At 36.9% G+C, this 22,264-nt stretch overlaps 1 protein-coding gene, 1 long non-coding RNA gene and 1 other non-coding gene across 3 annotated transcripts; all 3 read right to left on the minus strand.

Moving 5' to 3' along the window:
- Positions 1–1,651: 1,651 nt before the first annotated feature.
- Positions 1,652–3,206, minus strand: LOC115307588. Its single transcript, XR_003915900.1, has 3 exons — positions 3,193–3,206; positions 2,471–2,546; positions 1,652–1,720 (listed from the first exon to the last, which is right to left on the minus strand). It is a non-coding gene; the product is annotated as an uncharacterized LOC115307588 (long non-coding RNA).
- Positions 3,207–4,101: 895 nt separating this feature from the next.
- On the minus strand, positions 4,102–4,174 carry TRNAF-GAA. Its single transcript has one exon. It is a non-coding gene; the product is annotated as a tRNA-Phe (tRNA).
- Positions 4,175–8,412: 4,238 nt separating this feature from the next.
- TGDS (TDP-glucose 4,6-dehydratase) lies at positions 8,413–21,504 on the minus strand (the record flags this gene model as incomplete). The annotated part of the gene is made up of 12 exons (XM_029960996.1): positions 8,413–9,500; positions 9,873–9,970; positions 11,036–11,110; positions 11,849–11,907; positions 12,468–12,633; positions 12,915–12,958; positions 14,574–14,633; positions 15,439–15,537; positions 16,998–17,140; positions 18,120–18,210; positions 20,845–20,913; positions 21,331–21,504. Coding segments are annotated over 12 exons (1,179 nt in total), but the record flags the coding sequence as incomplete, so codon positions are not given.
- Between the last annotated feature and the right edge of the window lie 760 nt (positions 21,505–22,264).

Consider the following 22,264-nt stretch of genomic DNA (forward strand, 5'->3'; position numbering starts at 1 on the left):
TCATAGAATAGTTTGGGCTGGAATCTTACATTAATCTTTCCAGAGCCTGTTCCAGAAGACACTCTTCTCTCACAATTTTTATTCAAAATCCTAATGCTACTACTTATCCCAATGCAAAATATAAAATGGAACAAAAGATACTCATCCTTCATGTCATGTGGGCTAAACCCCAAGAACATTGTCGGGCAAAGTAATGAATGCTCCCTTGCTTAAAGCAAGAGGATGTATGTACATTCCAACAAAAAGTATAATGTTTCCCCTGAGGTTCACTGAGGAATAAAGATAGCATTGATAACCATAGTAGGACTGGAGGTTAAGGTTTCTCTTAACTGTCCCAGATTTGCCTTGTTAACTGTACCATATATTCTATAGATTTACGTTACTATGAAATATGAGCTCTATATTCCTACAAAAGCACAAAGTAGGAACTCTGGAATATATCGCTAGGAAAGAAAAAAGAAAAATAAAAAATTAAACCAAAACTCCCAAGAAACTGGACCAGAAAAAGCCTCATTACATGAGGTTTTGTCAGCTGAAAATTTTTGTTTTAATTTCCAGAAAGTTGAAACCCACAATTCTACTTCTTCTACAGGACCAGAGACCAGATAGACAATAACTAAGATTTGTTATCAAAAATATACAAAAATAAAAAGCACTAAATGCGAGTCCTGACTCATGTTCCTAAACCCCTTGCCTCTATCATACTGTGTAACTAAATGAGATTTACCAGATGTCTGTAAACAGTGAGGGAGACAAAGTCAGAAATATTTTAGTCAAGAGACAGAAACAAATATCTTCTATCAAACAAACCTAATTTTCAACCCAAAGAGATGGAAATTTTACTACATGTGAGCACAATTTTTTCACTGCTGAGAGTGTTATCTAAGATAGTAGCAAATATCAAGTGCAGAAATTGCAATCAGGGACAAGGAGGGGATTTTTAAATCAGGTACACGTGCAGTTAAGGGACATGGAGGAAGAGGAGGATCATCTCATATGAGGAACACCTGAACCTGCTAAAACCCTCAGGAACCCTACAAAAAACCACCAGGCACAGCAAATTCCTCCCATCACTATCAAAAATACCAAATATAGGTGTTTCAAAGTAAAGCTCTAAGCTTCTTTATTAATTGTCATGTTCTGTGATTGCAAGTTGTTGCAGCCTGCAGCTGAGCTAGGGTGTGGGGTACACCTCTCTCTGAGCTGCTCCTTCTGCCACAGTTTTCATTCACTTAAAACAGAAGCCAAAGATGGTCATGGAAAAAGCACATGAACCAAATCCACCAGATTTCGAATATTTGCATGCAGCTGAAGAAACATTGTAAAATGTAATTTCTTCTCTGAGTCCCTGTGAGGTATCAACTTCAGTATTTGATAGACATTTTAAAAAGTGTATGTAACCATATCTGTAGGGGCATAGAAGTTTCCCAGTTGCAGAGAAGGAACTTTGTAACTAAAACATAAAGTCTTAGAAAGACATGAAAGTAGTCTGGATTTGCATCCTAGCAGGGGGTTCATCTTGAGGGAAGAAGCTGATAGAAAAATAAACAGAAATGTTTGATGGCAGAATAAATCTAGAAAGCGGTAAAAAAAAAGATTATGTAAAGAAGATACAGCTGAATGAAAAATGTCTAAATATTGTGTGACAAGCAATAAAGCAGCAACTCTTGCAGTTATTTTTGCAGAACCTGCCAAATCACGTCAGAAATCTGCATCAGGCCTGCAAAATCAAACAGAAAGAAGTTTAAAAATACCAGAATTAAGTTTATCTCTTCATTTTATCCTCTTCTTCCACATAAGACCCTAGGCCTTACCCAGTGTTGAAGCAGCATCCAAGGCTTTGTGAGCTGCAGTGCTGGGACACAGAATCACAGAATATGCTGAGTTGGAAGGGACCCACAAGGATCAAGTCCAATCCTTACCCTTGCACAGGACCATCCCCAAGAGCCACACCACATGCCTGAGAGTATCATCCAAACACTTCTTGAACTCTGTCAGGCTTAGTGCTGTGGTCACTTCCTGGGGGAGCCAACCACCAATCCAAATCCCTTACCAAACAAAACTGAGATTTCTTCTCAGTATCAGTGCTATCATTTAGTATTTTGGTGTACCACAAAATTTCTGTTTAACATCACAAAACCTCTGAGAAGGGAATTGCTGTTACAGGTAATATTATCCTTAGCTTAAAAATAGAAATTTCAGACACTACCACAGCACATACTTGTCATATATTCATGTGCCTGGGTACTCCTGCTAAAACTCAGACGCTTTGAGAGTGACCCACACCCTTTCCTGGCCCTCAAAAAATCCAGTGGTAGAGAGGACCAAATCTCCAGAACAGCACTGAGTGGGTAAGGCCAGACCACTGCATAAGAGGAGTCTCAGGGCCATGTCCTGGCCCCCCAGCTGAGCAGCACCAGCTGGCTGGTGTCTGCACTGTGTGGGGCTGTTCCCTCCATAGCAAACGTACCTTGTCTCTCAGGGTGCCAGTGAACAAGCCAAGTAGATAGTCAGAGGTCTGATATCCAAGTTTGCTCCATGACTTTCTTTTATTCAGCAGTATGAAAAAGGCCAGAAAGTAAACAGTCATTCTTTCTTTTGCCCCTCTGATCACACTTGCAGGAAATTAATCACACCTGCAGGAAATTAATACCTCCCTAACTCATTCCCAAAGAACTATTAATGTCTTTTATGAATAATTAAAAGCTTTTTGCAAAAAATATGTATTTATTTTTTATATCAAACATGCAAAAGTACATATGAGAAGTCAAAAGCGACCATTTTAACGTTTCCTTCTGTCCTTGAGTACTCAAGCGTGCAGTCTTGATGTTCGTTCGAAAGCTTAAAAAAACCTTTACGAAAAATAGTAATATAAGCAGTTATACTATCCCTTATCTGTCTTATTAGTAGGATCTAAGTAACACTACCACTACTCCTGTTTGTACTAATAGGATATTCATCTGTAGTGAGTGCTCCTTCTATCAGACAAGTAATTCAACATCAAGGCTTGATGTGAGGCTGTGATTAGAAAATGACCAGTGATACTTTTTTGTGAATAGATGAAAAACGTTGAGCAGAGAAGTAAGGAGCTGCTTTACTGGTGCATTTTGCACTGGTGACATCAATACGGAAAGTCCTTTTTCTGTATATTGTTCTGGTATCAATATATTAAAAAGGCTACAAAAAACTTACCTGAAAACAGGAGAAAATGTCTTAAAATGAAAGTCTCAAAGAGTTTGATTTCTTCAGTTTATCAAAACAAAATTGGGTGCTGACTTGACAGTTTCGTGATGACCAAATGTCATGTACCATGAAGACCTCTGATCTAAGAGAGAGAAGGTTTAACAGAGGGTAGGTCCAAATAAAAGGAATATATTTTAAACAATCACAACAAATTACCAAGGACAATTAATAAACTTTCTACCTCTTCATGGCTTCGAATCAAAACCGGGTGCCCTCCTTAAAAATACGCTTCAGAAAAATCCAAGCGATTTTTCCCAATTTATAAGTAAATAAAGGATCAGTAGGAAATACATGAATGGTAAAGACTAGGTGACATTAATTACCACAGTTCCTGCACTCGAAGGTATTCCTTTGCCTTTATGGGAAGTAAAATAGTTTCAGCCATCTGTTGACAGCAGAGTCGTGACGTCCGGCAATTTTGACCTGCGCTCCAGATTTTGACAAAAAGTAATCCCTAATCCTTCTGTCTCTGTCGCCCTCCCAGTACTCTTGAGAGATTCCCTCGCTCCCTGCCCCTATCCTCCCAGTCATCCCGCTTCTCATCGCACACTTTCACTTTCGCTTCTCTCTTCCCTCCCGTCGTCGACAGTGGAGATGGCAAGGGGCAGAGAAGGGACCGGAAAAGAAGCTTGCTGCTTTGTTTTACCATCCTTGATAAAAAAGGTAAACTTAAAAGAGCTAAAACGGGAAGCTGGAAAGCAGGTAGCGGTTCGTCACGAGCGACACGCTCGGTATCGGCTCAACAAAGGATTCCGCAGCTCTCCACGAGCCCTGGGAGCAGGGGCCGCTGGGCTGCTACAGCAGCAGCATCCGCTCGCCACCTCCCGATCATGGAGAGAAAAAAAACAGAGGCTCTTCTGCCGAAACCCGGGATCGAACCAGGGACCTTTAGATCTTCAGTCTAACGCTCTCCCAACTGAGCTATTTCGGCTGCCGTGGCTCCCGCTGTGGCGTGATAGGACTAATTTGTTCTTTCTCACCCGTCACCTGGCTGAGGTTATTACACTTGGAGATTTAAATAAAACATGTTATTCACTCTACAGTGCTGGATAGCACAAACGAATCAATGAAGAGTCTTTGCCGTAAGCCAAATTAAAATGCAGCAGTAACACAAAACTACCCGTATACATCTATGCACCACACATAACCTACACGTGTTTACTATCACAACAATGGTGTTTTGGCTTTGGTTCCCTGGATCATTTGGGAGAGTAACAGAAACTACAACATTCTGTGGGATTTAGGAGCGTTAAATTAGCAGTATTTTAGCTTCAGTTTTCAGGGACTTTATTTTGAAGCCTGACAAATTCTGTGCAGAAATGACGTATCACAAAGAGACTGGAATACAAGGGGTACTTGAACCCCCATTTTTCCATGGTCTTGCTGGGAGTTGCATGTTCCACAGGAAAAACTCCATGTGTCTGCATAAATCACAAATCCTAAGCACAGTTATAAGAAAAAAAATAGTTTATGCTCACATTGTTGATTAGGCATTTATTTCAACAAGCAACTGCTATAACATTCCTGATACAAGCTAAAGGCAAGGGATATACCCAAGTGCCCACAACAGTGCACACTGCACTGGTACTGTATGTTCACCTCCCAGGTTTGTGTTTATTTGCACATCCCATGGCTCCAGAAAGAGCTACCCATAACAGCATCCTCTATTCATGCTCCCTGCACACTGTGTGGGGAGAGGCTGCTTAGCAAGACTGTTCACTGCTGCTCCCTCATGTTAGTTAAAAAAACAAAACAAAACAAAACAAAAACACTAAAACTTTTTTTTTTACCTCTCTTCCACAATAATAGAGGAGTTCAACAAATTCCTCCTTTTTCAGGTAGGGAAAAACCAGCCTCTTCCCAAGCCAGCCATATGAATATCCAGTGACATAGACCCCTCTATTTCCTTTTATTTTCAAAGAGTATTTTTCCTCAAATTGTTCCACTTTTGGGAAGTATTTTGTGAGCAAACACCATTCTCCAGGAGCTGATACATTTTCAAAAGTCAAAGACCTATTTTCAGAAGCAAAAAGGCTGAGGACCAGGCCAGCAGTTTCATGACTGAAAACAAAAACTCTTAACAAAAAAATTTCTATTAGGGAGAGGTTAAAAAAACCACCCACACCACTGTACTAAAGAGGTGTGCAAACAACATACTGATACAAAATCTCATCTTCTCGTGATTTTCCATTGCCACTGGCAATGACTGTTTTGCTGAGAAATTATGCATGTAATCCCTTAACAAGCATGTCTCCTACTGATGCAGCTAACACAACCTTGTGATCTTTGCTGCAGATAAGCTCCAAATGTGTCGTGGCACGCTTAGAAGTCAAAAACACTATTGACTCAAGAGTTTTCATACATTACCAAAACAGAGCTACTACGGACCAATGGGTTATTCTGATATTTATTATTTTTAGAGACATTTGTTTTGCCAGGTAAAATGGAAATAAAAACTTAAACAAATGAAAAAAAAGAGTAGGACAGTTCAGTCCCAGATATAGAATATTTAACAGTCACCTTTTCCCCAGAAAGAATTCAGGGAACAGTTTTGCATTAAAAGTTCCTCCTGAAAAGTAGAAAAGATTTTTGCATTTCATGGCTACTTAAAGAGCATAAGAACACAGTTTTAGTAAAATGAAGCATTCTGAATCAAGAAACAAAAAAAAAAAGCCCACAACATGTTTCTTTCACTCACAACCTTTCTCCTACATCAAATAAAGTACAGGGTGGACAAACTAAAGATTTTTTCTAGTCCATCATATGATGGCAGTGATGATCGGCCTCAACCACAGTGACACCCCTTCATGCCAATCAGCATACAAATGTAAGCAAGTGCCAAGGTCAGACCAGAGAAAGCCTTGGAGAAAGTAAGAGTTATCTCCATTGCACAAACTGCAGCCAATACATACACACAAGGGCCCACAGGCCACAATTTGCAGAATAAGCTCTGGATGCCCCATCCCTGTAAGTGTTCAAGGCCAGGCTGGATGGGGTTTTGAGCAAGCTCATCCAGTCGAAAATGTCCCTGCCTCTGGCAGGGGGCTGGAACTAGATGGTCTTTGAGGTCCCTTCCAACCCAAACCACTCTATGATTCTATGACTGCAGATGGCTGTCTCAGCTGCCCATTTCAATGTCTTCCCAATCCTTTCACTTGCTGCTGGCGAGGGAGGTACTGAATAGCAGGTGTGCTACACCAAAATAATTGGGTAGCAATGTTGGTTTTCCCCCATGCACAAGGGATTTCAGGAGCTGCTTCCCAAAGATCTGATCCAGCTCACAACATTAACCCCAAAAAGAGATGCAAACCCACAGCTGTACCCAAATAACTTCCCAAGTCCATGATGGAACCTGGATACAAAACCCTTCCAAAAGGCCAGTCTTATCCCTTAGAAAGTTTTAGTGATTTAAGTGACATACACGTTTACTCCACTTATTTTCTTAATTCGTGTAGCCTTTGTTCTGTGACACAAACCTTGAGAGAACGGAGTGAAAGATTACAGTGTTCACAGTATTTTACATCACTCCCCCTTTGTCATCTGCAGAAATGCTTCCCAGTAAAAACAGTGAGAAATAAAACCTAAAAGCATTACAGTTCCCCACAGTGACAGTTCACTAGTTGATCCTTTGTTCCTTTCTTCCTATGGAAGCCAGAAGGTTAATGGCAAAATAAGCTGTTCCCTCTGACAGAAAAAATACTTTTCTCTGTGAAAGAAATGGTCCTACCAGAGCACTCACCCACTAAGAAAACCTGATCTACAGCAAAGTAGCTCAAAGAAAAAGCCTCCTAGATTTTTAAAAAAATATATATTTAAAATGTGCATACATACATTTATATATATAAAAATAAAAGTAGGAATACTGAGCCAAAAATCTCAATCACTTGGAAGGATTAAATCTTCAAAACCTAAATAAACCAGAACACCTTCCACTAAAAACTAATTGATCCTTTTGAAAAATCCACTCCTGGTAATATCACTTGATTGGATCGTGACATAAATATCAAAGCTTGCATCTTCAGCATCTAAATATTCAAAACAATTTTTAAAAGATCTATTCAATAAAACAATCACACTCTACTGCTTTCTTCTGTGCATTTCTGATAACACCATCATAAGTTAATTGATTTTTAGTGTTCCAAAGACACTGTACCTATTTTGAATGTTTAAAATAATTTCAAATTAAGGTTTTATATAGTAAGATTTTAGTAATCTGTAATCTCTCCTCCTAAAAACACATCACAACCAGTATTCCAGTATAAGCAGATGTGAAATATACAGACTTGTGTGCATCTAACCCAAAGCAGCTGCCACGGTAACCATAAATACAGCTAAAACAGATCTTTGCAGCACATCAGCTATTTCTGGTGGCTTTTGTAGAACACAAAACATGAACATGGATATTGTAAGGAAGGATGCACGTTGTACGGAAGCCATATCTGAAGAAAAATACAAAAATTAAGAAAATATTTGAATGTCACCAGCAATGTGTTTTGACAACGAAATTTAAGTGATTCATCCATGGAAGTGTATCTGGTAAACCAAGTATGCTAACAGAGCAACACATACTAACTCCTGTAACCTCTGTCCTTCCCAGATGGAGGCTTTGACTTCCAAATCAAGTATATCAGAAATCCAAAAAATATAACTGCCACACAATTCAAGTGTAGCGTTATTATCCCAGTTTGTCACAGAAATGTCACCTTCAATAACACACTCCTAAACTTTAGAACACATACTTGGCACTATGGCACACCTAGAAACAGCCTTTTTTCTAGAATGACTCTTGCCAAACAGAAGTGGCATTTTATCAAAAGCACCGTGCACCACACAAGAGGTGTGATGACGTTGGGAGCACTTGTGTTTTAAGAGTTACCACCCAATTTCTGAGACAATTTTGAAGTCACTACAACTGCTGAGAACACCACAGCATCCCAGTCTTATGCTTCTTGCAGCTCTACCCAGGGGCCACAGAAGGATCTGGGACTGTGCCAAGTACAGAAGCTCAAGTGATAAAACCAAGAAGAGTGGTCTCTTTTGTATCTGCCACACCACCTCAAAGAAAAAAAAGTAATTTTTTTAATACCAAAAAGAGGTAATTTTTTCAGGATAGAGGAAGAGCTAAGAAATATTTTTTTAAAAAAACCCACCATCCACATTTTCAGTATGTTTTTCTTAATTAAGAGAAACCAGTTACACCATGACTTTTATTACTGAATCAACTTCGAAAAAGATTCACTGACATATTTCTAGAATTGAAGTTTTTTTCCAAATTTTACATTAAAATTCAAATATTGTTTTATCTTTAAAATGTTACAGAAAAAAAAAAGTGTGAAACACTGCATTGAATAAGGTCTGCCAACCCACAATTCACAGAAAAAGAAGTATCTAAAAACATTTTCTCTATAAATAGCCTTCATATCACAGGACATAATATCACTGGAATGTTAACTGTGTTCCAGTATTTCAAGTTTGTTACACTTACATTTAAGAAAAGGAAATTAACATGTAAAAGACAGTAATACAGTAAAAAGAGGACAAAGTTTAAGAAAATGCTTCTGGAAATCTCAGCAAGAACACCTGCTGCTTCTTGACACCTTTCCCCCTTGCTCTCCTTAAAAAGAGGCATTTAAAGTTATACAGGAGGTAACAGTTTAATCAGCCATCTACAGAAGTTAATATTGCACCAAGAGAAATGGACAGAACAATACAGGTGCCATGTCTAGCTTTTATCAACTCATTTCGACTCGCAAAAAAATATAACATTTCTCCTCTTGATTAAAAATAATATATTACACTGTAAAAACAAACTAATACAGACAAACAATTTCACAACTAAAACGAATCTAACTGAAAGTCCCAAAGCTATAATTGCAATTAATTATTCTTAGTTAATAAGGCAGATTTTACTTCAGTTACATTACTTTATAGCATTATAAATATGCTTCACTCTGTGCAGGTCTTTAAAATCAATACCTAGTGAGAATAGAGTATTGCACCAAAAGCTGAAACTGTTCCAAAGTTGTGCCACACTGTAGCTCTGTACTCATCACATGTATCTTGAAAACATTCAGACTCCAGTGCAGCCACTTGATTGCAGGCTTTGAAGAAGAGATCATATGAGGTAGAAAAAACTCCTTCAGGTTCTGCACCACCCTATGGACCACTGAGTTGTGCAAATGGCTCTGTCACAGGAAAAGGCTCCAAAGCTTTCTCCGAGTTTTTCCAGTTGTGAAAGTTTTCTTTGTACCATTCAACTAGTATGGAGAGAACGTTGATGAGTCAAGTTGACCAGAGATAACAGGGAAGTTCAAATATTCCACAGACATCATAAGACTAACAACATGCTAAAAGTTCATTATGCAAAATTTTAACCTATAATACCATAAAAATCTAGTTTAAATTTTAGAAGTTCTTCATGCAAGACTTATTCTAGCACTGAAAAGGGATTAAACTTTTTTAAAATCATGTAAATTCACTACTAAAAAGCAGACAATTCTACGTAAAATTTAAGTGTTAAATTCTATCTCTTTATCTTCTAATTAACTAACCTATATACCCATTTCCCCCCCCTTCCCCCCTCCCTCCTCCTATCAATTCTACATCAGTGTAAAAGCCATCAGTCCTACTTGTTTTCTTTATTCCTTCTTTCCAAGGCACTTTAGGGCTCCATCCTAAGTTGTGCATCTTTTCTGAATTCATTGGATATCTCAGGTCATTTGTAGGCCTGATGAAGTATAAAATGCATACAGAAAACAATTTGATCAGACTTCATTAATTAGAGATGCAGTACTTCACATTGTCTTCAAAGGAATATTAGGTATGCTTCAATTTTAAAAATTCCCATCAACATGAGCAGATTGCATTGCCTTCAAAAAATACATGGCAGCTGAGTGAAGCTACAACAATACAATTCAGTTTGTACAGTCAGTTACTTGGAATTGACTAGAATAAATATGAATTAATATTTTATTGGCAGAAAATTAATGCAAAACTCGAATCACTGCCAATGCAATTGTGCAAGTCACTGCATTTGCAACACAAAGCCAGTGTTTTCTAATATTAGCATTTACATTTTTCACCCTAAAAACTCGCAAATTTACACATACTTCAGATTTAAAACACACAGGCTTCCAAAGCATTGTCATTACAGTGCCTCAGGGTAGCTACATAAACGTGGTACTACTGAATATGTAGAATCCCAAGCTGCAAGATTCAACAGAGAAAGAGGTATCTTACACAAATTTTCACTTCCACAGTCTGGCAGATAGGTAGCCTAGTCTAGCATTCCTGCATTACTGGCACTGGCATATTGAATAGTCAAGGTACATGTGCAAACACAAACCAAGTACTTCTCACTGTTATTATAACACACTAATCTCAAGCAGAAGCAGAACTAATTTTTCCATAGCAAGTAACCCCCATGACCTTTAAGTCGCTCATACAGAATTAAATAATCATTAGTTAGGTAGCTTTTATAAGACCTCAACCTTCTTTGAAGCATGTATTCCTATGTAGTTAGTTTTCCCAAGCCCATTTATGTTTAAACATGAGGAAACAGTGCCTAATACACATGAAGAAACATCCCAGGCTGAATTACACTGAGACCTACTGAACAGTCATATCATGTGAGCCAAAGGCAATTTGTTCAAAGGTCTGTGATACTCAGACAGGATTCTGAAGAACGCTTCCTTTTCGAAACAAAAAAAGTACATTTAAAGACACTTCAGTTGTTATGATAACAATCCACATGTGAACAGAAAGTGAGAATTCTAAAGGCCATAATACTTAACTGCTATCAGTAGACACGTCATTTCTAATCACTCTGGAGAGAGTGATATCTAAAGTAAGCAGAGACTCATTGTTGCTGAAAAGAAATGGAGATAAAAGAACAGAGCGAAACCAAGCCTGAAATTAAGGACAGAAACACACAGCAAAAGCACATCTATAAAAGTTATCCATTTTCACCACCACCCTAACTTTGGCACTTTAGAGATTTACATCCACTTTTGAGATAGCAGCTTCAGCTTAAGACAGAAATCTAAAAGTAACTACACTCCATAGGCACATATTTCTGCCTTCAGAGTGGGTCTTACTATAAAATACATATAAGTCTGAATTAGTCACATTAACGTCAAAATACCAAAGCTAAGCAAGAGACAATCCATCTCACTCAGTGATGTTGAATACAAAGTACTGAATAACCTATATAAACTATCTTGATGAAAAAATTTAGCTGCTGTGCAAACCTGTCCTCTCTTCCCAGAGTGGGCTTCAGTAGTGAGAAGTATGAAGAAAGTTTGAAGACAGACAGATTAGCATTACACATTCCCCTTCAAGACATACACTCTGACCTAAAGATCCAAATAATAAATCGAAATCCTGTTTTTCTATACAATGCCCTGTATAGATCATAGATGCCAAATACACTAGAAAAAAAAAAAAAAAAATTAAGATAGCAAAACAGCTTAGTCCCTCAGAAGTGTTCCCTCCTTCAGAACAGAAACACTTCCACAAAAAACTATTTGGCAAGAGTATCAGAAACCTTCAGGACAAAGCTATCTTGCATGTCCAATATATCCTGCAAATGTTCCACACTCCTTACCTGTCTTTGACATAATCCATCCAGTGCTCCATTTCAGATTCTGAACTGGTCTTCTTTATCTGTCAAGAAGAGAAACAATTATCAACCCCATACATCTTGCACTACTGTCTAAACATACACTTAAAAAAACCACACTTAACAAGATATGTTTGTTAAGAAAAAAAAAACAAAACAAACCACAAACAGAAATGGTCTTTTGTAAACTGAGTTTTCAAACAACTGAAATTACCAAAATTGTCTAGAACAATTTCGATATTTCTCCTTCATCTGAGCACTGCCAAAACATCCATAATCAAGTTGTTAGATTTTAATGTGCTACATTTTCAGACCAAAACTAAAGTAGCTAGCATGAAAAAAATCCTACTAAATGGTATTTAATCACTATGCCAGTTATGTCCCAGTCAGGATAACTGATGCAGCAGTCCAACACAGCATAGCCTGTACTGCAAACTCACACAGTACAGCTGCCACAGAAGCGGTAGCACATCATTCTGCTACAATTACCTTCCAAGACCCATCACAAATCTGAGCTCTTTCAGAGCTACAAGAGGTTTGTAGAAGAATTGTAAATATGTGCAAAGAAAAATGGTAAAAAAAAGCATCAGAACTGTTTACTCACTAAATGGATTAGCTCCTTAGCAAGCTGGGCAATGGACATCTCAAAGTTAGTTCCAATGTTATAAATTTCACCTGGCTTCCCCTCCTTCAGGACAGTAAGGAATGCTTCTACCACATCAGTTGCATAAAGGAAATTCCTTCTTTGAAGTCCAGAACCATGAATACAGCTAGGACAAGGAAAAGACAAAAAATTTTTGTTAAACCTTAAATAGACAGGTTCAATTTTTTGGACTGTGTTTTAAGCAGTTTTACCGTTAGATGTTACCTGAAGGTACTTTCAGTAGCTGACATGTAAACTATCCTTTACTTTAAGGAAATCCTATTATTAAAATAACTAATTCATAGCTTAGTTATGAAATTATCATTTTACAAACTGTAGCACATATTTATAGTCACAATTACAGTTTTATAGTACAAATACCACAAACAAAAAACGCAAGTTACCTACCATTTTCTGTTCTGTTGCAACAGAGATATAAACTTTGGAATAACCTAAGGAAACGAACGAAAAAAAATTACTTAGCTATTTTAGAAGCTGTTAATCTGAATAAGGACTTCACCAGTCAAGTATCATTAAGCATTTTATTAAAATCCTTTAAATACTTAAGTTTTATTAAGTCTAATGAAAGAATGTATCAAGCCTAGAAACTGCAAGGCTTTTGGTCCTTAAGAGTAGATGCCTCTATTTTAGTGTAAACCTTATCTTTCTGGCAGTTACAAAATGTAACATTTTTACAAAAATAAAAAAAATTTCCATTACTTTTTGCACACAACAGTAACTAGAAATAATTACTGCCAACAATTCAGAACAAGGTTTAAATATCCAGCAAATTATAGTAAATCTATAATCAAAAAGTAAGAGTTGTTGAAATAGTTAAAATTGGAAGAGAACCAACAGAGAATTTCAAGGAAAATAAACACAGATCAAGCAACAGCCACTAGCTTGCTGCACAAAGATTTACAGCATTATGTTCAGCTACAAGTTTACATCCATTCATAATGTCCCAGAAACTTCAGAACAGTTGGTCCCATTACTAAAGTTCTTAAACTGAAGCCATAAGCAAACTACTCAAATTATTTTAATTTTGTTAACTTACTACTTTAAACATAGGAACAGACATACTAAGTAAAAGTAAAAATTCATCTAGCCTAGTGCTGTGTTCTTAGCAGTAACTGAAATTGGGTATGTGAGGAAGAATATATAGCAGTCAAAAACAAGCAAATAGTGATACATCCCCTGAATATACTTCCAACAATCATGCAACTTGTAGCCAGGCATTTCCCAAATCACAGATCATTGAAAAATGTATTCTAAAAAACATTGCTTATCCACCTGCAATAATGTAGGGGAAAATAAATTTATCTGGGGGGGAGGGAGGGAACCATTCAAGAGCCATTCAAATTAAAAAAAAATACCTCAGTAGAACTGCAAAATATAGTTATATTTCACACAAGTTCCAAACTCCAAGGAGTACACATGATTATCACTTTCATTCCATCAGTATATTTCCATGAACTAGATTTCCATAGCAGATTTTGGTATAGACTTAAAAAGGCAGCTCCTCTCACAAATAACCATTTTAAATAGTTACCCTGCAAGGTCTGTATAAACACATGCAAAGACCAGTCACTTTGCGCTACTTCTCCCCTCATATCTGTATGCTATAAGCTTCATCTTACCTATTTTCTGTACAGGTTAGAACATCACTTTCTATACCAGACATATTGTGCTCTCACAGTTTATTTTTTGAAATGTTTACCTTAGTTATTACAAACTCCCAATTACAGAACATGACATATGAGTTTATGTAATTTGTAGGGGAACCCTGCCAAGATATCCTTTGAAAAACAGAAAAATAACAAAACAAAGTCACTGTCATAAAATTCACATAAATAATGAAAAGTCTCTAATTGAAGTTTTATTGATGATCAAAAAAGATGTGCTCGTGTTAAGACATGTTAGTCTGAGTTCAAAATATACAATCACACATCAGCTGCAATAGTGCTTTTTTCAAAAGTGACCCCGTTTATATGAGAAAAAAGTAACATCTCTGCAACCCTCGATTAGGGTACACTGAAGCTCAGAGTAAAGCATAGTTTAACTTACTTTTTCTGGATACTGATGTGGTCCATAAACATTACTGCTCCGTGTGATAACAGCTGGAAACTTGAGAGCATTAAACATACATGTGATTACATAAGAAAATATATACCAGTAAAAATCTGTAAGTTTCTTGCTATTCAATAAACCACAAACTGACACAAGCACAGTGCTTATTCAAAAATCTTGTAAGCCTTTACAAACATTAATGAATTAAACTACCTGTGTTTCTCCCAAACAGGCAAGGGCCTCCAGCCTTCTCAGCCTGTTAGAAGTACCAGAGGTGACAAATGTTTGAAATCTCTGTCTTGCTCTGGAACCACCAGAGGACATTACATACATGTACTTACTCCAAGATGTCATTATCATCCTATTCATGTCCACTTTATATAAAAAATATCATGTCAAGAACAAAAGCCTAAAGCATTGAAAATTTTAAATATTTTTGCTTAAACAAATCTGACTAATAGGACTTTTTCTTCTTTCTTTTTTTGTTTTGACTATAAGCCTGGTCTTAATACAATCTGAATTTTGCATGTTCTGCTTCTGTATAATACTTTCTTATTTCCTTCAAACTTAGCAGTGGTTTTTAAATTCCTAATGTTCTCTTTCACCATTTTATCAAAGCGCATTTTTAGACATTGCAGTGCAGATTCAAAAATTTAACACAACTGACCTGTCCACACTGTCTAGCAGTGTATCTCCACTACTTATTGGTGGACATTCTCCAATGCATCCAAACTAGAGGACTAACAATAAGGAAAGAGGAGGCACTGCATGGACTAGTAGTGAGGGTTTTTTATACTCTTCTATACATAATACAGACACTTAACTATAGGCTTCAGAGTTTTTAAAGCTTCCGTCAACTTACTTGGTACCTTTCCCAGTAAGACTGAACAAAACACTCTGCAGCTGCTTTAGAGGAGGCATAGGGATTTGTTGGACGTTTTGGTGAAGATTCATCGAATTCCTAAAACAAAAAAAAAATTGCATTACTCCATTTCTTTTGGCCAGATAAGCCTTAAAATTACAAAAGAAAAATCCCTAAATATCCAAGCACATCTGTCTGACAAAGTCCACAACAAAAGACAGTCTATTTATCAAACACAGGAGGCAGCCAGGTCACCAGTAGCAGTATTTTTGTACTTCTAGCAGAGTACCTTAGATTTTTATCTTGTAAGATAGTAAATCCCTTGCTACAGGGAGGCTCAATCCTTTTCAAGTTCATATTGCCTCAGAGCGCCATCGCATCACCACCAGCAAATTGACCGAAATTAAAGGGGTCTTTTCTTAAACTTCTCTATAAATTTTATTTCTTTAAGAAATGTAGAATTGCAACACAAAAGCCTCCAAAGCAAAGCTTCGATAACTCTGACCACTTCCAAAAACAGGTAGTTTCCAGGTTATCTTGCCACTTCAGTCTACATCTCACCTGGAAGAAAAAAAACCAAACCAACCCAAACCAAAAGAAGGAGGGATACTACACAAAGTGTGATTTTTAACAATGACCTTAACATGATTAAAAGACTTACTGTTCTTGTCTGACCTTTGCCTCTGAAATTAATTGGACTTCCTCCCTTCAAAAAAACTCTACAAGAATTTCTAGTGTGATTCACAAAGATTAAAGTGCTCTTTTCAAATGCCTAGAGGCAGAAAAGGTTCACTTGAAGGTATCAGTCAAACCACTGGTCTACACACAAGAAAACATTATCCTCAGGTATCATTAAAGTCTACTGACGGAAGTTGTGTTGAAGGAACTGATAAAAGACACTGCGACAATAAGAAAGTGCACGGGATTTTCTGAAGTACATTAATATTTTCATGGATTATAGCACAAGGCTCCTTGACTGTTATTTATGCCCTCAAAAAGATGAACATGCATATTTTGCCTTTTTACTGAGCTAAATCACATTTCCTGAATTAAGGTCAGGCATAAATTGTCAGAAATCAAAGATTTTCATAGAACAACAATAAACACCTGAATATTTATTACGGTAATACAGGAATTGTTTCCTGTTTGAATTGTCACTACCTACAGTTCTGTTAGCATTTTAGCTAGAGAATAAAAGCAGTTCCCCACCTGTCAAACTGTGCCCATTACTGAAATCTCACTAATGCTCCAAGACAAAAACTACATAATACACTCTCTGATACTATTTCTGAGCAGTATTCAGGTCATTAATGACCCCAACCTCACTGCTTTAGGTAATACATATTCAATATAAAACACAATATTAAAAAAAAAAAAATCAGGACAATTTTGACACTCAGCTTTCTAGAAGCAACCAGTGTTTATTTACATGTCCCAGTACTGTCAGAAACAGCTTGAAAGTCACACATTTACAAAAGCCAAGGAAAGTTAGGCTCAGTTTGTTTTCACTATTAAAAGCAAGTAAAGCTAGGAAAACCCTCATGTACTTTCAAACTTACCCCATCAGTGCTACCTCCATATACTTCATCTGTACTAACATAGACAAACTTCTCCACATTGGCTTCATGTGCAGCAGCAACCAGCACATTAGTGCCATAAACATTCACGTAGGTGAATTCCAGGGCATGCCAAAATGAAAGATCTACATAAAAAAATTCAAACAATTCTGATTAAATTTAGGCAACACAGAGCTATTGGTTCCTATTGAATAATACTAGAGGTTGAAATATAGACTTGTCAGATAACAAGGTCATTATTAAATAAAGGGACTTTCTACACTTACTTGAAGACAAAAATCCTTGCTTTCAACAAGAGCTTGGAATCCGGAGCAAAAGCTTGTTGGCTATGGACTTTTTAACCTAAAATAGCATTATCTAACTTTATTTAAGCATAACTACTTCCCTTTTCACTAGGAAAGGTTAAGCCCAGTAAGAAAAGTGTCAAAGACAGTTGTAAGATGCAGTAACACATATCTATTACTGTAATTAACCAGCACCTGCTCTAATTCTAATTGTCCAACTGACCTAATGACTTTGTGCATATCTGACAATTTCAAGAAGTATTTTCCTGGGGAATTCTTTGAGGATTTCTTCTCACAATGAAAGGAGTATGGCAGGGATTGTTCTTAATAACAGTGATAATGAAGAGTAGCAATCCGAAATAGGCACTTTTAAGTACAATTCATTCTCTCTAGAACTGAGGCAGCATTCTGACGGGACTTAATCCTTCAGCTTCTACACCGTGTTTTCTCATGTGAGGTTGGAGCCAATCAAGTAAAAACTTAAGACTCTGCACAAACTCTCTCTCCATTGTCTTTATGACTCCATCAGTACACTGTCAGTTACATGTGAGTCTAGATGGAATTTAATGCAAGTAAAAAGGGGGAGGAGGGCATTACCATTTATGTGCAATCAAAACAGACAATAGTCAGATGAAGCACTTTTGAAATCAAGGCTATGACCTCCTTTAAGTTAAAAAGGCTACCAGACAGTGAAGCACATCGTTTGCAGATACAAACTGGATCCTTAGTTTATATGAAGTGAAAAGACAAAAAATATCAGTATACATTTCAAGCAGGTATAGCCATGGAAAACAATATGAAAACATGCAGTGATGCTCACCTACATGTGTTTGGGCTGCAAAATGAAGGACTATATCTATTTTCTCAGTTTCAAAGAGGTGTTTTATAAAATCAGGTACACAAATATCCCCCTAAAAAAAATTAGAAAATCATTTTTGATAGAAAATAGTCTCATGCCAATTGTCATATAACAAATCATTACAAAGTGAGTACAGGATATAAACACCATCACCAACTGAGTTTTGGGCAATTTATCAATTCCATGTCTAAAAATAAGACCAGATAATAAATTTCACCCATCCTCAAATTACTATTAACATGAAAAACAGCAACGTTCCCCAAAATACACACAACAGAAACATATCGTGGAACTTCAACGCTGAGTTTGAAATGCCAAGTTCAGAAAGCAACAGTTACCGGAGTCTGGCTAAGCAGACAGTGACATCCAGTGGTGAAGCTGATTTCCACTTCTGTCAAAATAGATGGCTACACGTCTTGTAAGGATTTTGCTTTTTGTTGTTTGTTACAGTAATTTATTTTTTTAATTGATATATTTACCAAAAAAGAGACAGGCATCGACAAAAAAACCCATTCTTTAATTTCACATCAGAACTAGCACTTTCTAAAGGTAAATGCAAGCTGAGAAAAACCTTTTGATATTTACCTGTTGGCTCAACTTAAACAAGACAGTACCTGAGAAGAGGTGTCTCGTGGAAGACTTTTGTATTTTCAAAAACAAGGCAGGTAACTAAAAATAGTTCAAATGTATCTATGTTTCAAGAAGTTCTCAAGTAACAATTCTGAATAACAGCCTCAAAAAAGTATTTTATGTCAGAAATGGGAGGAAGGTGAACTGATTTCCCTACTTCTCATCCCTGAATAAAAGTGAAACACTCCAGTAAATACACTTCAGTCTCATACCTTATTTTGAACTAAATGGTTACAATTACTGATTTTTTTTAAACTGAAATTCAAGCTTAGTACATCCGTGATGAGCAACAACAGAAACTGTGATAAAAATTTATCTTTTACAAAGCCCCTGATGCAAATTTGCTAAACTTTTACTTCTCTACTTTCCAAAACAGGCTTCCTTTTCAAGTACCACTACAGTGTCTATCCTTCTTGCTGTCTCCTAAGGTCAGCAACAGTGTTACATTTCTAATCAAAGGGGTTACACATCAGAGATTATTTTTTCCAGGGCACTTTTTCCTGTCTTTGTAAACAGCGTGGTTGCATATCAGCTACATGTTAAGCTGTGACAAACTGTCTCTAAAAAACAAACAAACAAAAACAAACAACAACAACAACAAAAAACATACAAGCACCAAAACACAAAAAAAAACAAAACAAAAAACAAAAAAAAAAAAAAAAAAAAAAAAAAAAAAAAAAAAAAAACACTGAAAAGCTGGAATTATTTATACTGGTCTAAGTTTTGTGACAAGACATTCCTACTCTAGTTGAAAAGCAGTATAACCAGATCATTTCTTGTTACTGTTCCCCTGCTTCACACAGGGACCTGATTGTTCAGTGGCTGTCTTCTAGAATTCCATGCTCTCCTCAGCATTTAAATGTTAATATCTATTCAGTTAACAAGGCTTTTATATGGCACTCGTATATTTCATATCATAGAGTGGAAACAGTCAAAGACCTTTGGAAAAATAATCAAAAAGCCAGTCTGGCTGAAACTGCATATATGTGCACATCTGCATACAGACAGTTCCTTTCCTGTCACACAATTTTTATACCAATAGCCCAGAAATAATCCCTTATCTGAAACAAAGGGGTTAGGTTCACAAAAACATAAACAGTCTTGGGGATCACCAAACAGGTGAGGGCAAACTCAATTCCCAACTTCACCTGAATCTAAGAAAAAAATATAAGCTCACATCTACTACCTCTGACAATGTTGCTATTTCAGAAAACTAAACTATATGCCCTTCTCAGATGTCCTGCAGCCTTAGGCAGCCCCCAAGACAGAGAGACCAGCATCAGCACTGACTTTGGTAGAGAGGAAGAACCTCAGCATACAAGCCCAACAGTCAGAATACTGATCTGAACAATAAATCAGAATCAATCTCCTATTTGAAGACAAACTGTGGAAGCAGTAAACAAATTTAATTGGCAAAACTTCAAAAAGAAAAGGTATACCCTGAATGTTACCATGAAACCCCATTCCCGAATGACTGTGAACTGTATGAGCATCAACAGCAGCACAAGCAAGAACGTAGCCTGATGTCCAGTACGAACACAACAGTGTGCTGCACACCATGGAATATGACAAGCAGGGGATTTTAAAGGTTCAAAGTCTAAGAGAGCATCAGAGAAGCACAGAAGAGCTGCATCTAAGTCCATCTTGACCACACACATATTAAAAGTGAAACAATCATCCCTAAAACCACTCATCTCAAAATTACACTTTTACCAATTCTACACCTTTATGATACAATCAAATATATCAACTCTTCAAAGACTATTTCATGTAAAAGACAGAATATACCGCATATGGTCAGAGGGTGAAATACAAAGGCCATTAATATGGCAACAGATGAAGTAAATGCTGTTATGTCCATTTGACTGTCACATACACTGGTATATTACCTACGCTGACTCATTTCTGACAACGAAGAAGTAGAAATAATTTCAACTTTATCATAAATGAAAGCAGTGGTTTCCACTTTGGGGACCTCTAGAGACCACATTACCTGGGATACAAAGGGATAAAAATCAGTAAAAAGTCAAGTTTCTAGAACAGAAGGTTTTATCACCTGGATAAACTTGTAGTTTTCCTTCCCAGAGACAGTTTCAAGATTCTTCAAGCTTGCACAGTAGTCGAGCTAAAGAGAAATAACCACACAACATCAATAAGTGGGCTTCATGGAAGCAAATAAGTTAGCCTAATCAGTAGAAAGTCTGAGAATAAAGTAAAAACTTATTTCAAAAGAAAACCTATTTCATAAGCAGATGTGATTAAGCTTTAAAAACACAACTTCAAAAGATACCTTAAATGTAAAAATTCTTAAACGCAAGTTTAAAGCTTGAAAAGCTTCCCTCTTTCTTTTTTTTAAATCAAATAATTATTTGTGGTGGGAACACAAACAGCAGTTGATTCTTTTTGTTTGCATAGAAACAAATGGAATATCAAACAAAAATTAGTAACTAACAATAGACCATATAAATTTTAACATGTTATAGACTGCATCAAAAACCATTTAAAACAGTTTTCCATATCAAGAAAGAAAACAAGCTATTACCTTATCTAAATTTATAATCAGATAATTTGGATAGTTTTTCACGAGAGAGACCACTACATGTGAAGCACTGCAGAGTAGAAGAAAAACATATTTTACAATTATACACTTAGCTTTAAGGTAACAAAGAGATGACAAATTACAAATAAGTTCAGCAATATCAAAAGTCCTCAGGGGAAGAAGGGGTTATACTCAAGAGAGGTGAAAGAGGAATTCAGAGATATATGTCAACATTATTCTAACATACTCTATACATTATTCTAATATACTGTATACATAACTGCATACAGTTAAGAAATTAAAAATCGGAATAAAATTTCATGCTATAATGAAAGAAATCAGCATTCCCCACAGTCACATTAAAAAAAAAAAACCAACAAACTGTTAAGTGCTATATTCAATTGCCATTCTAAAATACTTTTACACTCTTTATACATTAGGCATCAGGGAGAACCAAACAGTCAACTCTCCTAACCCATAATACTGACTCCCATCACTCAGCTCTCCGACACTGCTGTCAAGAAGTGACAACCAGACAATCGGGTGGCATTTCCTCCTTGGCACAGTCTTGTGTACAAGAAGCTCACCCCAAGGGCTCAGTTTTAGTGGGTGTTATTCATACACAGAAATCTAATCCTCTCATAGCTTCTGACTCAGAGCTCACTGATGGGCTCAAGCTTAAGACAGACCAGACCTTTCTCTGACTCCAGTAGAGCCAACAACACCAGGGGGCTGACAAGGGAAATAGCAGGTGGTTCAAAGCACTTCGACCCCCAACCCACAAAATCACACAAAATCTTTCAGGTTGGAAAAGACCTCTGAGATCATCGAGTCCAACCTATGACCGATCACCACCTTGTCAACTACACTATGGCACTGAGTGCCACATCCAGTCACTTCTTGAACACCTCCAAGGACAGTGGCTCCATCACCTCCC

This window comes from Manacus vitellinus, unplaced genomic scaffold, assembly GCF_001715985.3.
Source record: "Manacus vitellinus isolate BGI_N305 unplaced genomic scaffold, ASM171598v3 scaffold_2_pilon, whole genome shotgun sequence".
NCBI lineage: Eukaryota > Metazoa > Chordata > Aves > Passeriformes > Pipridae > Manacus > Manacus vitellinus.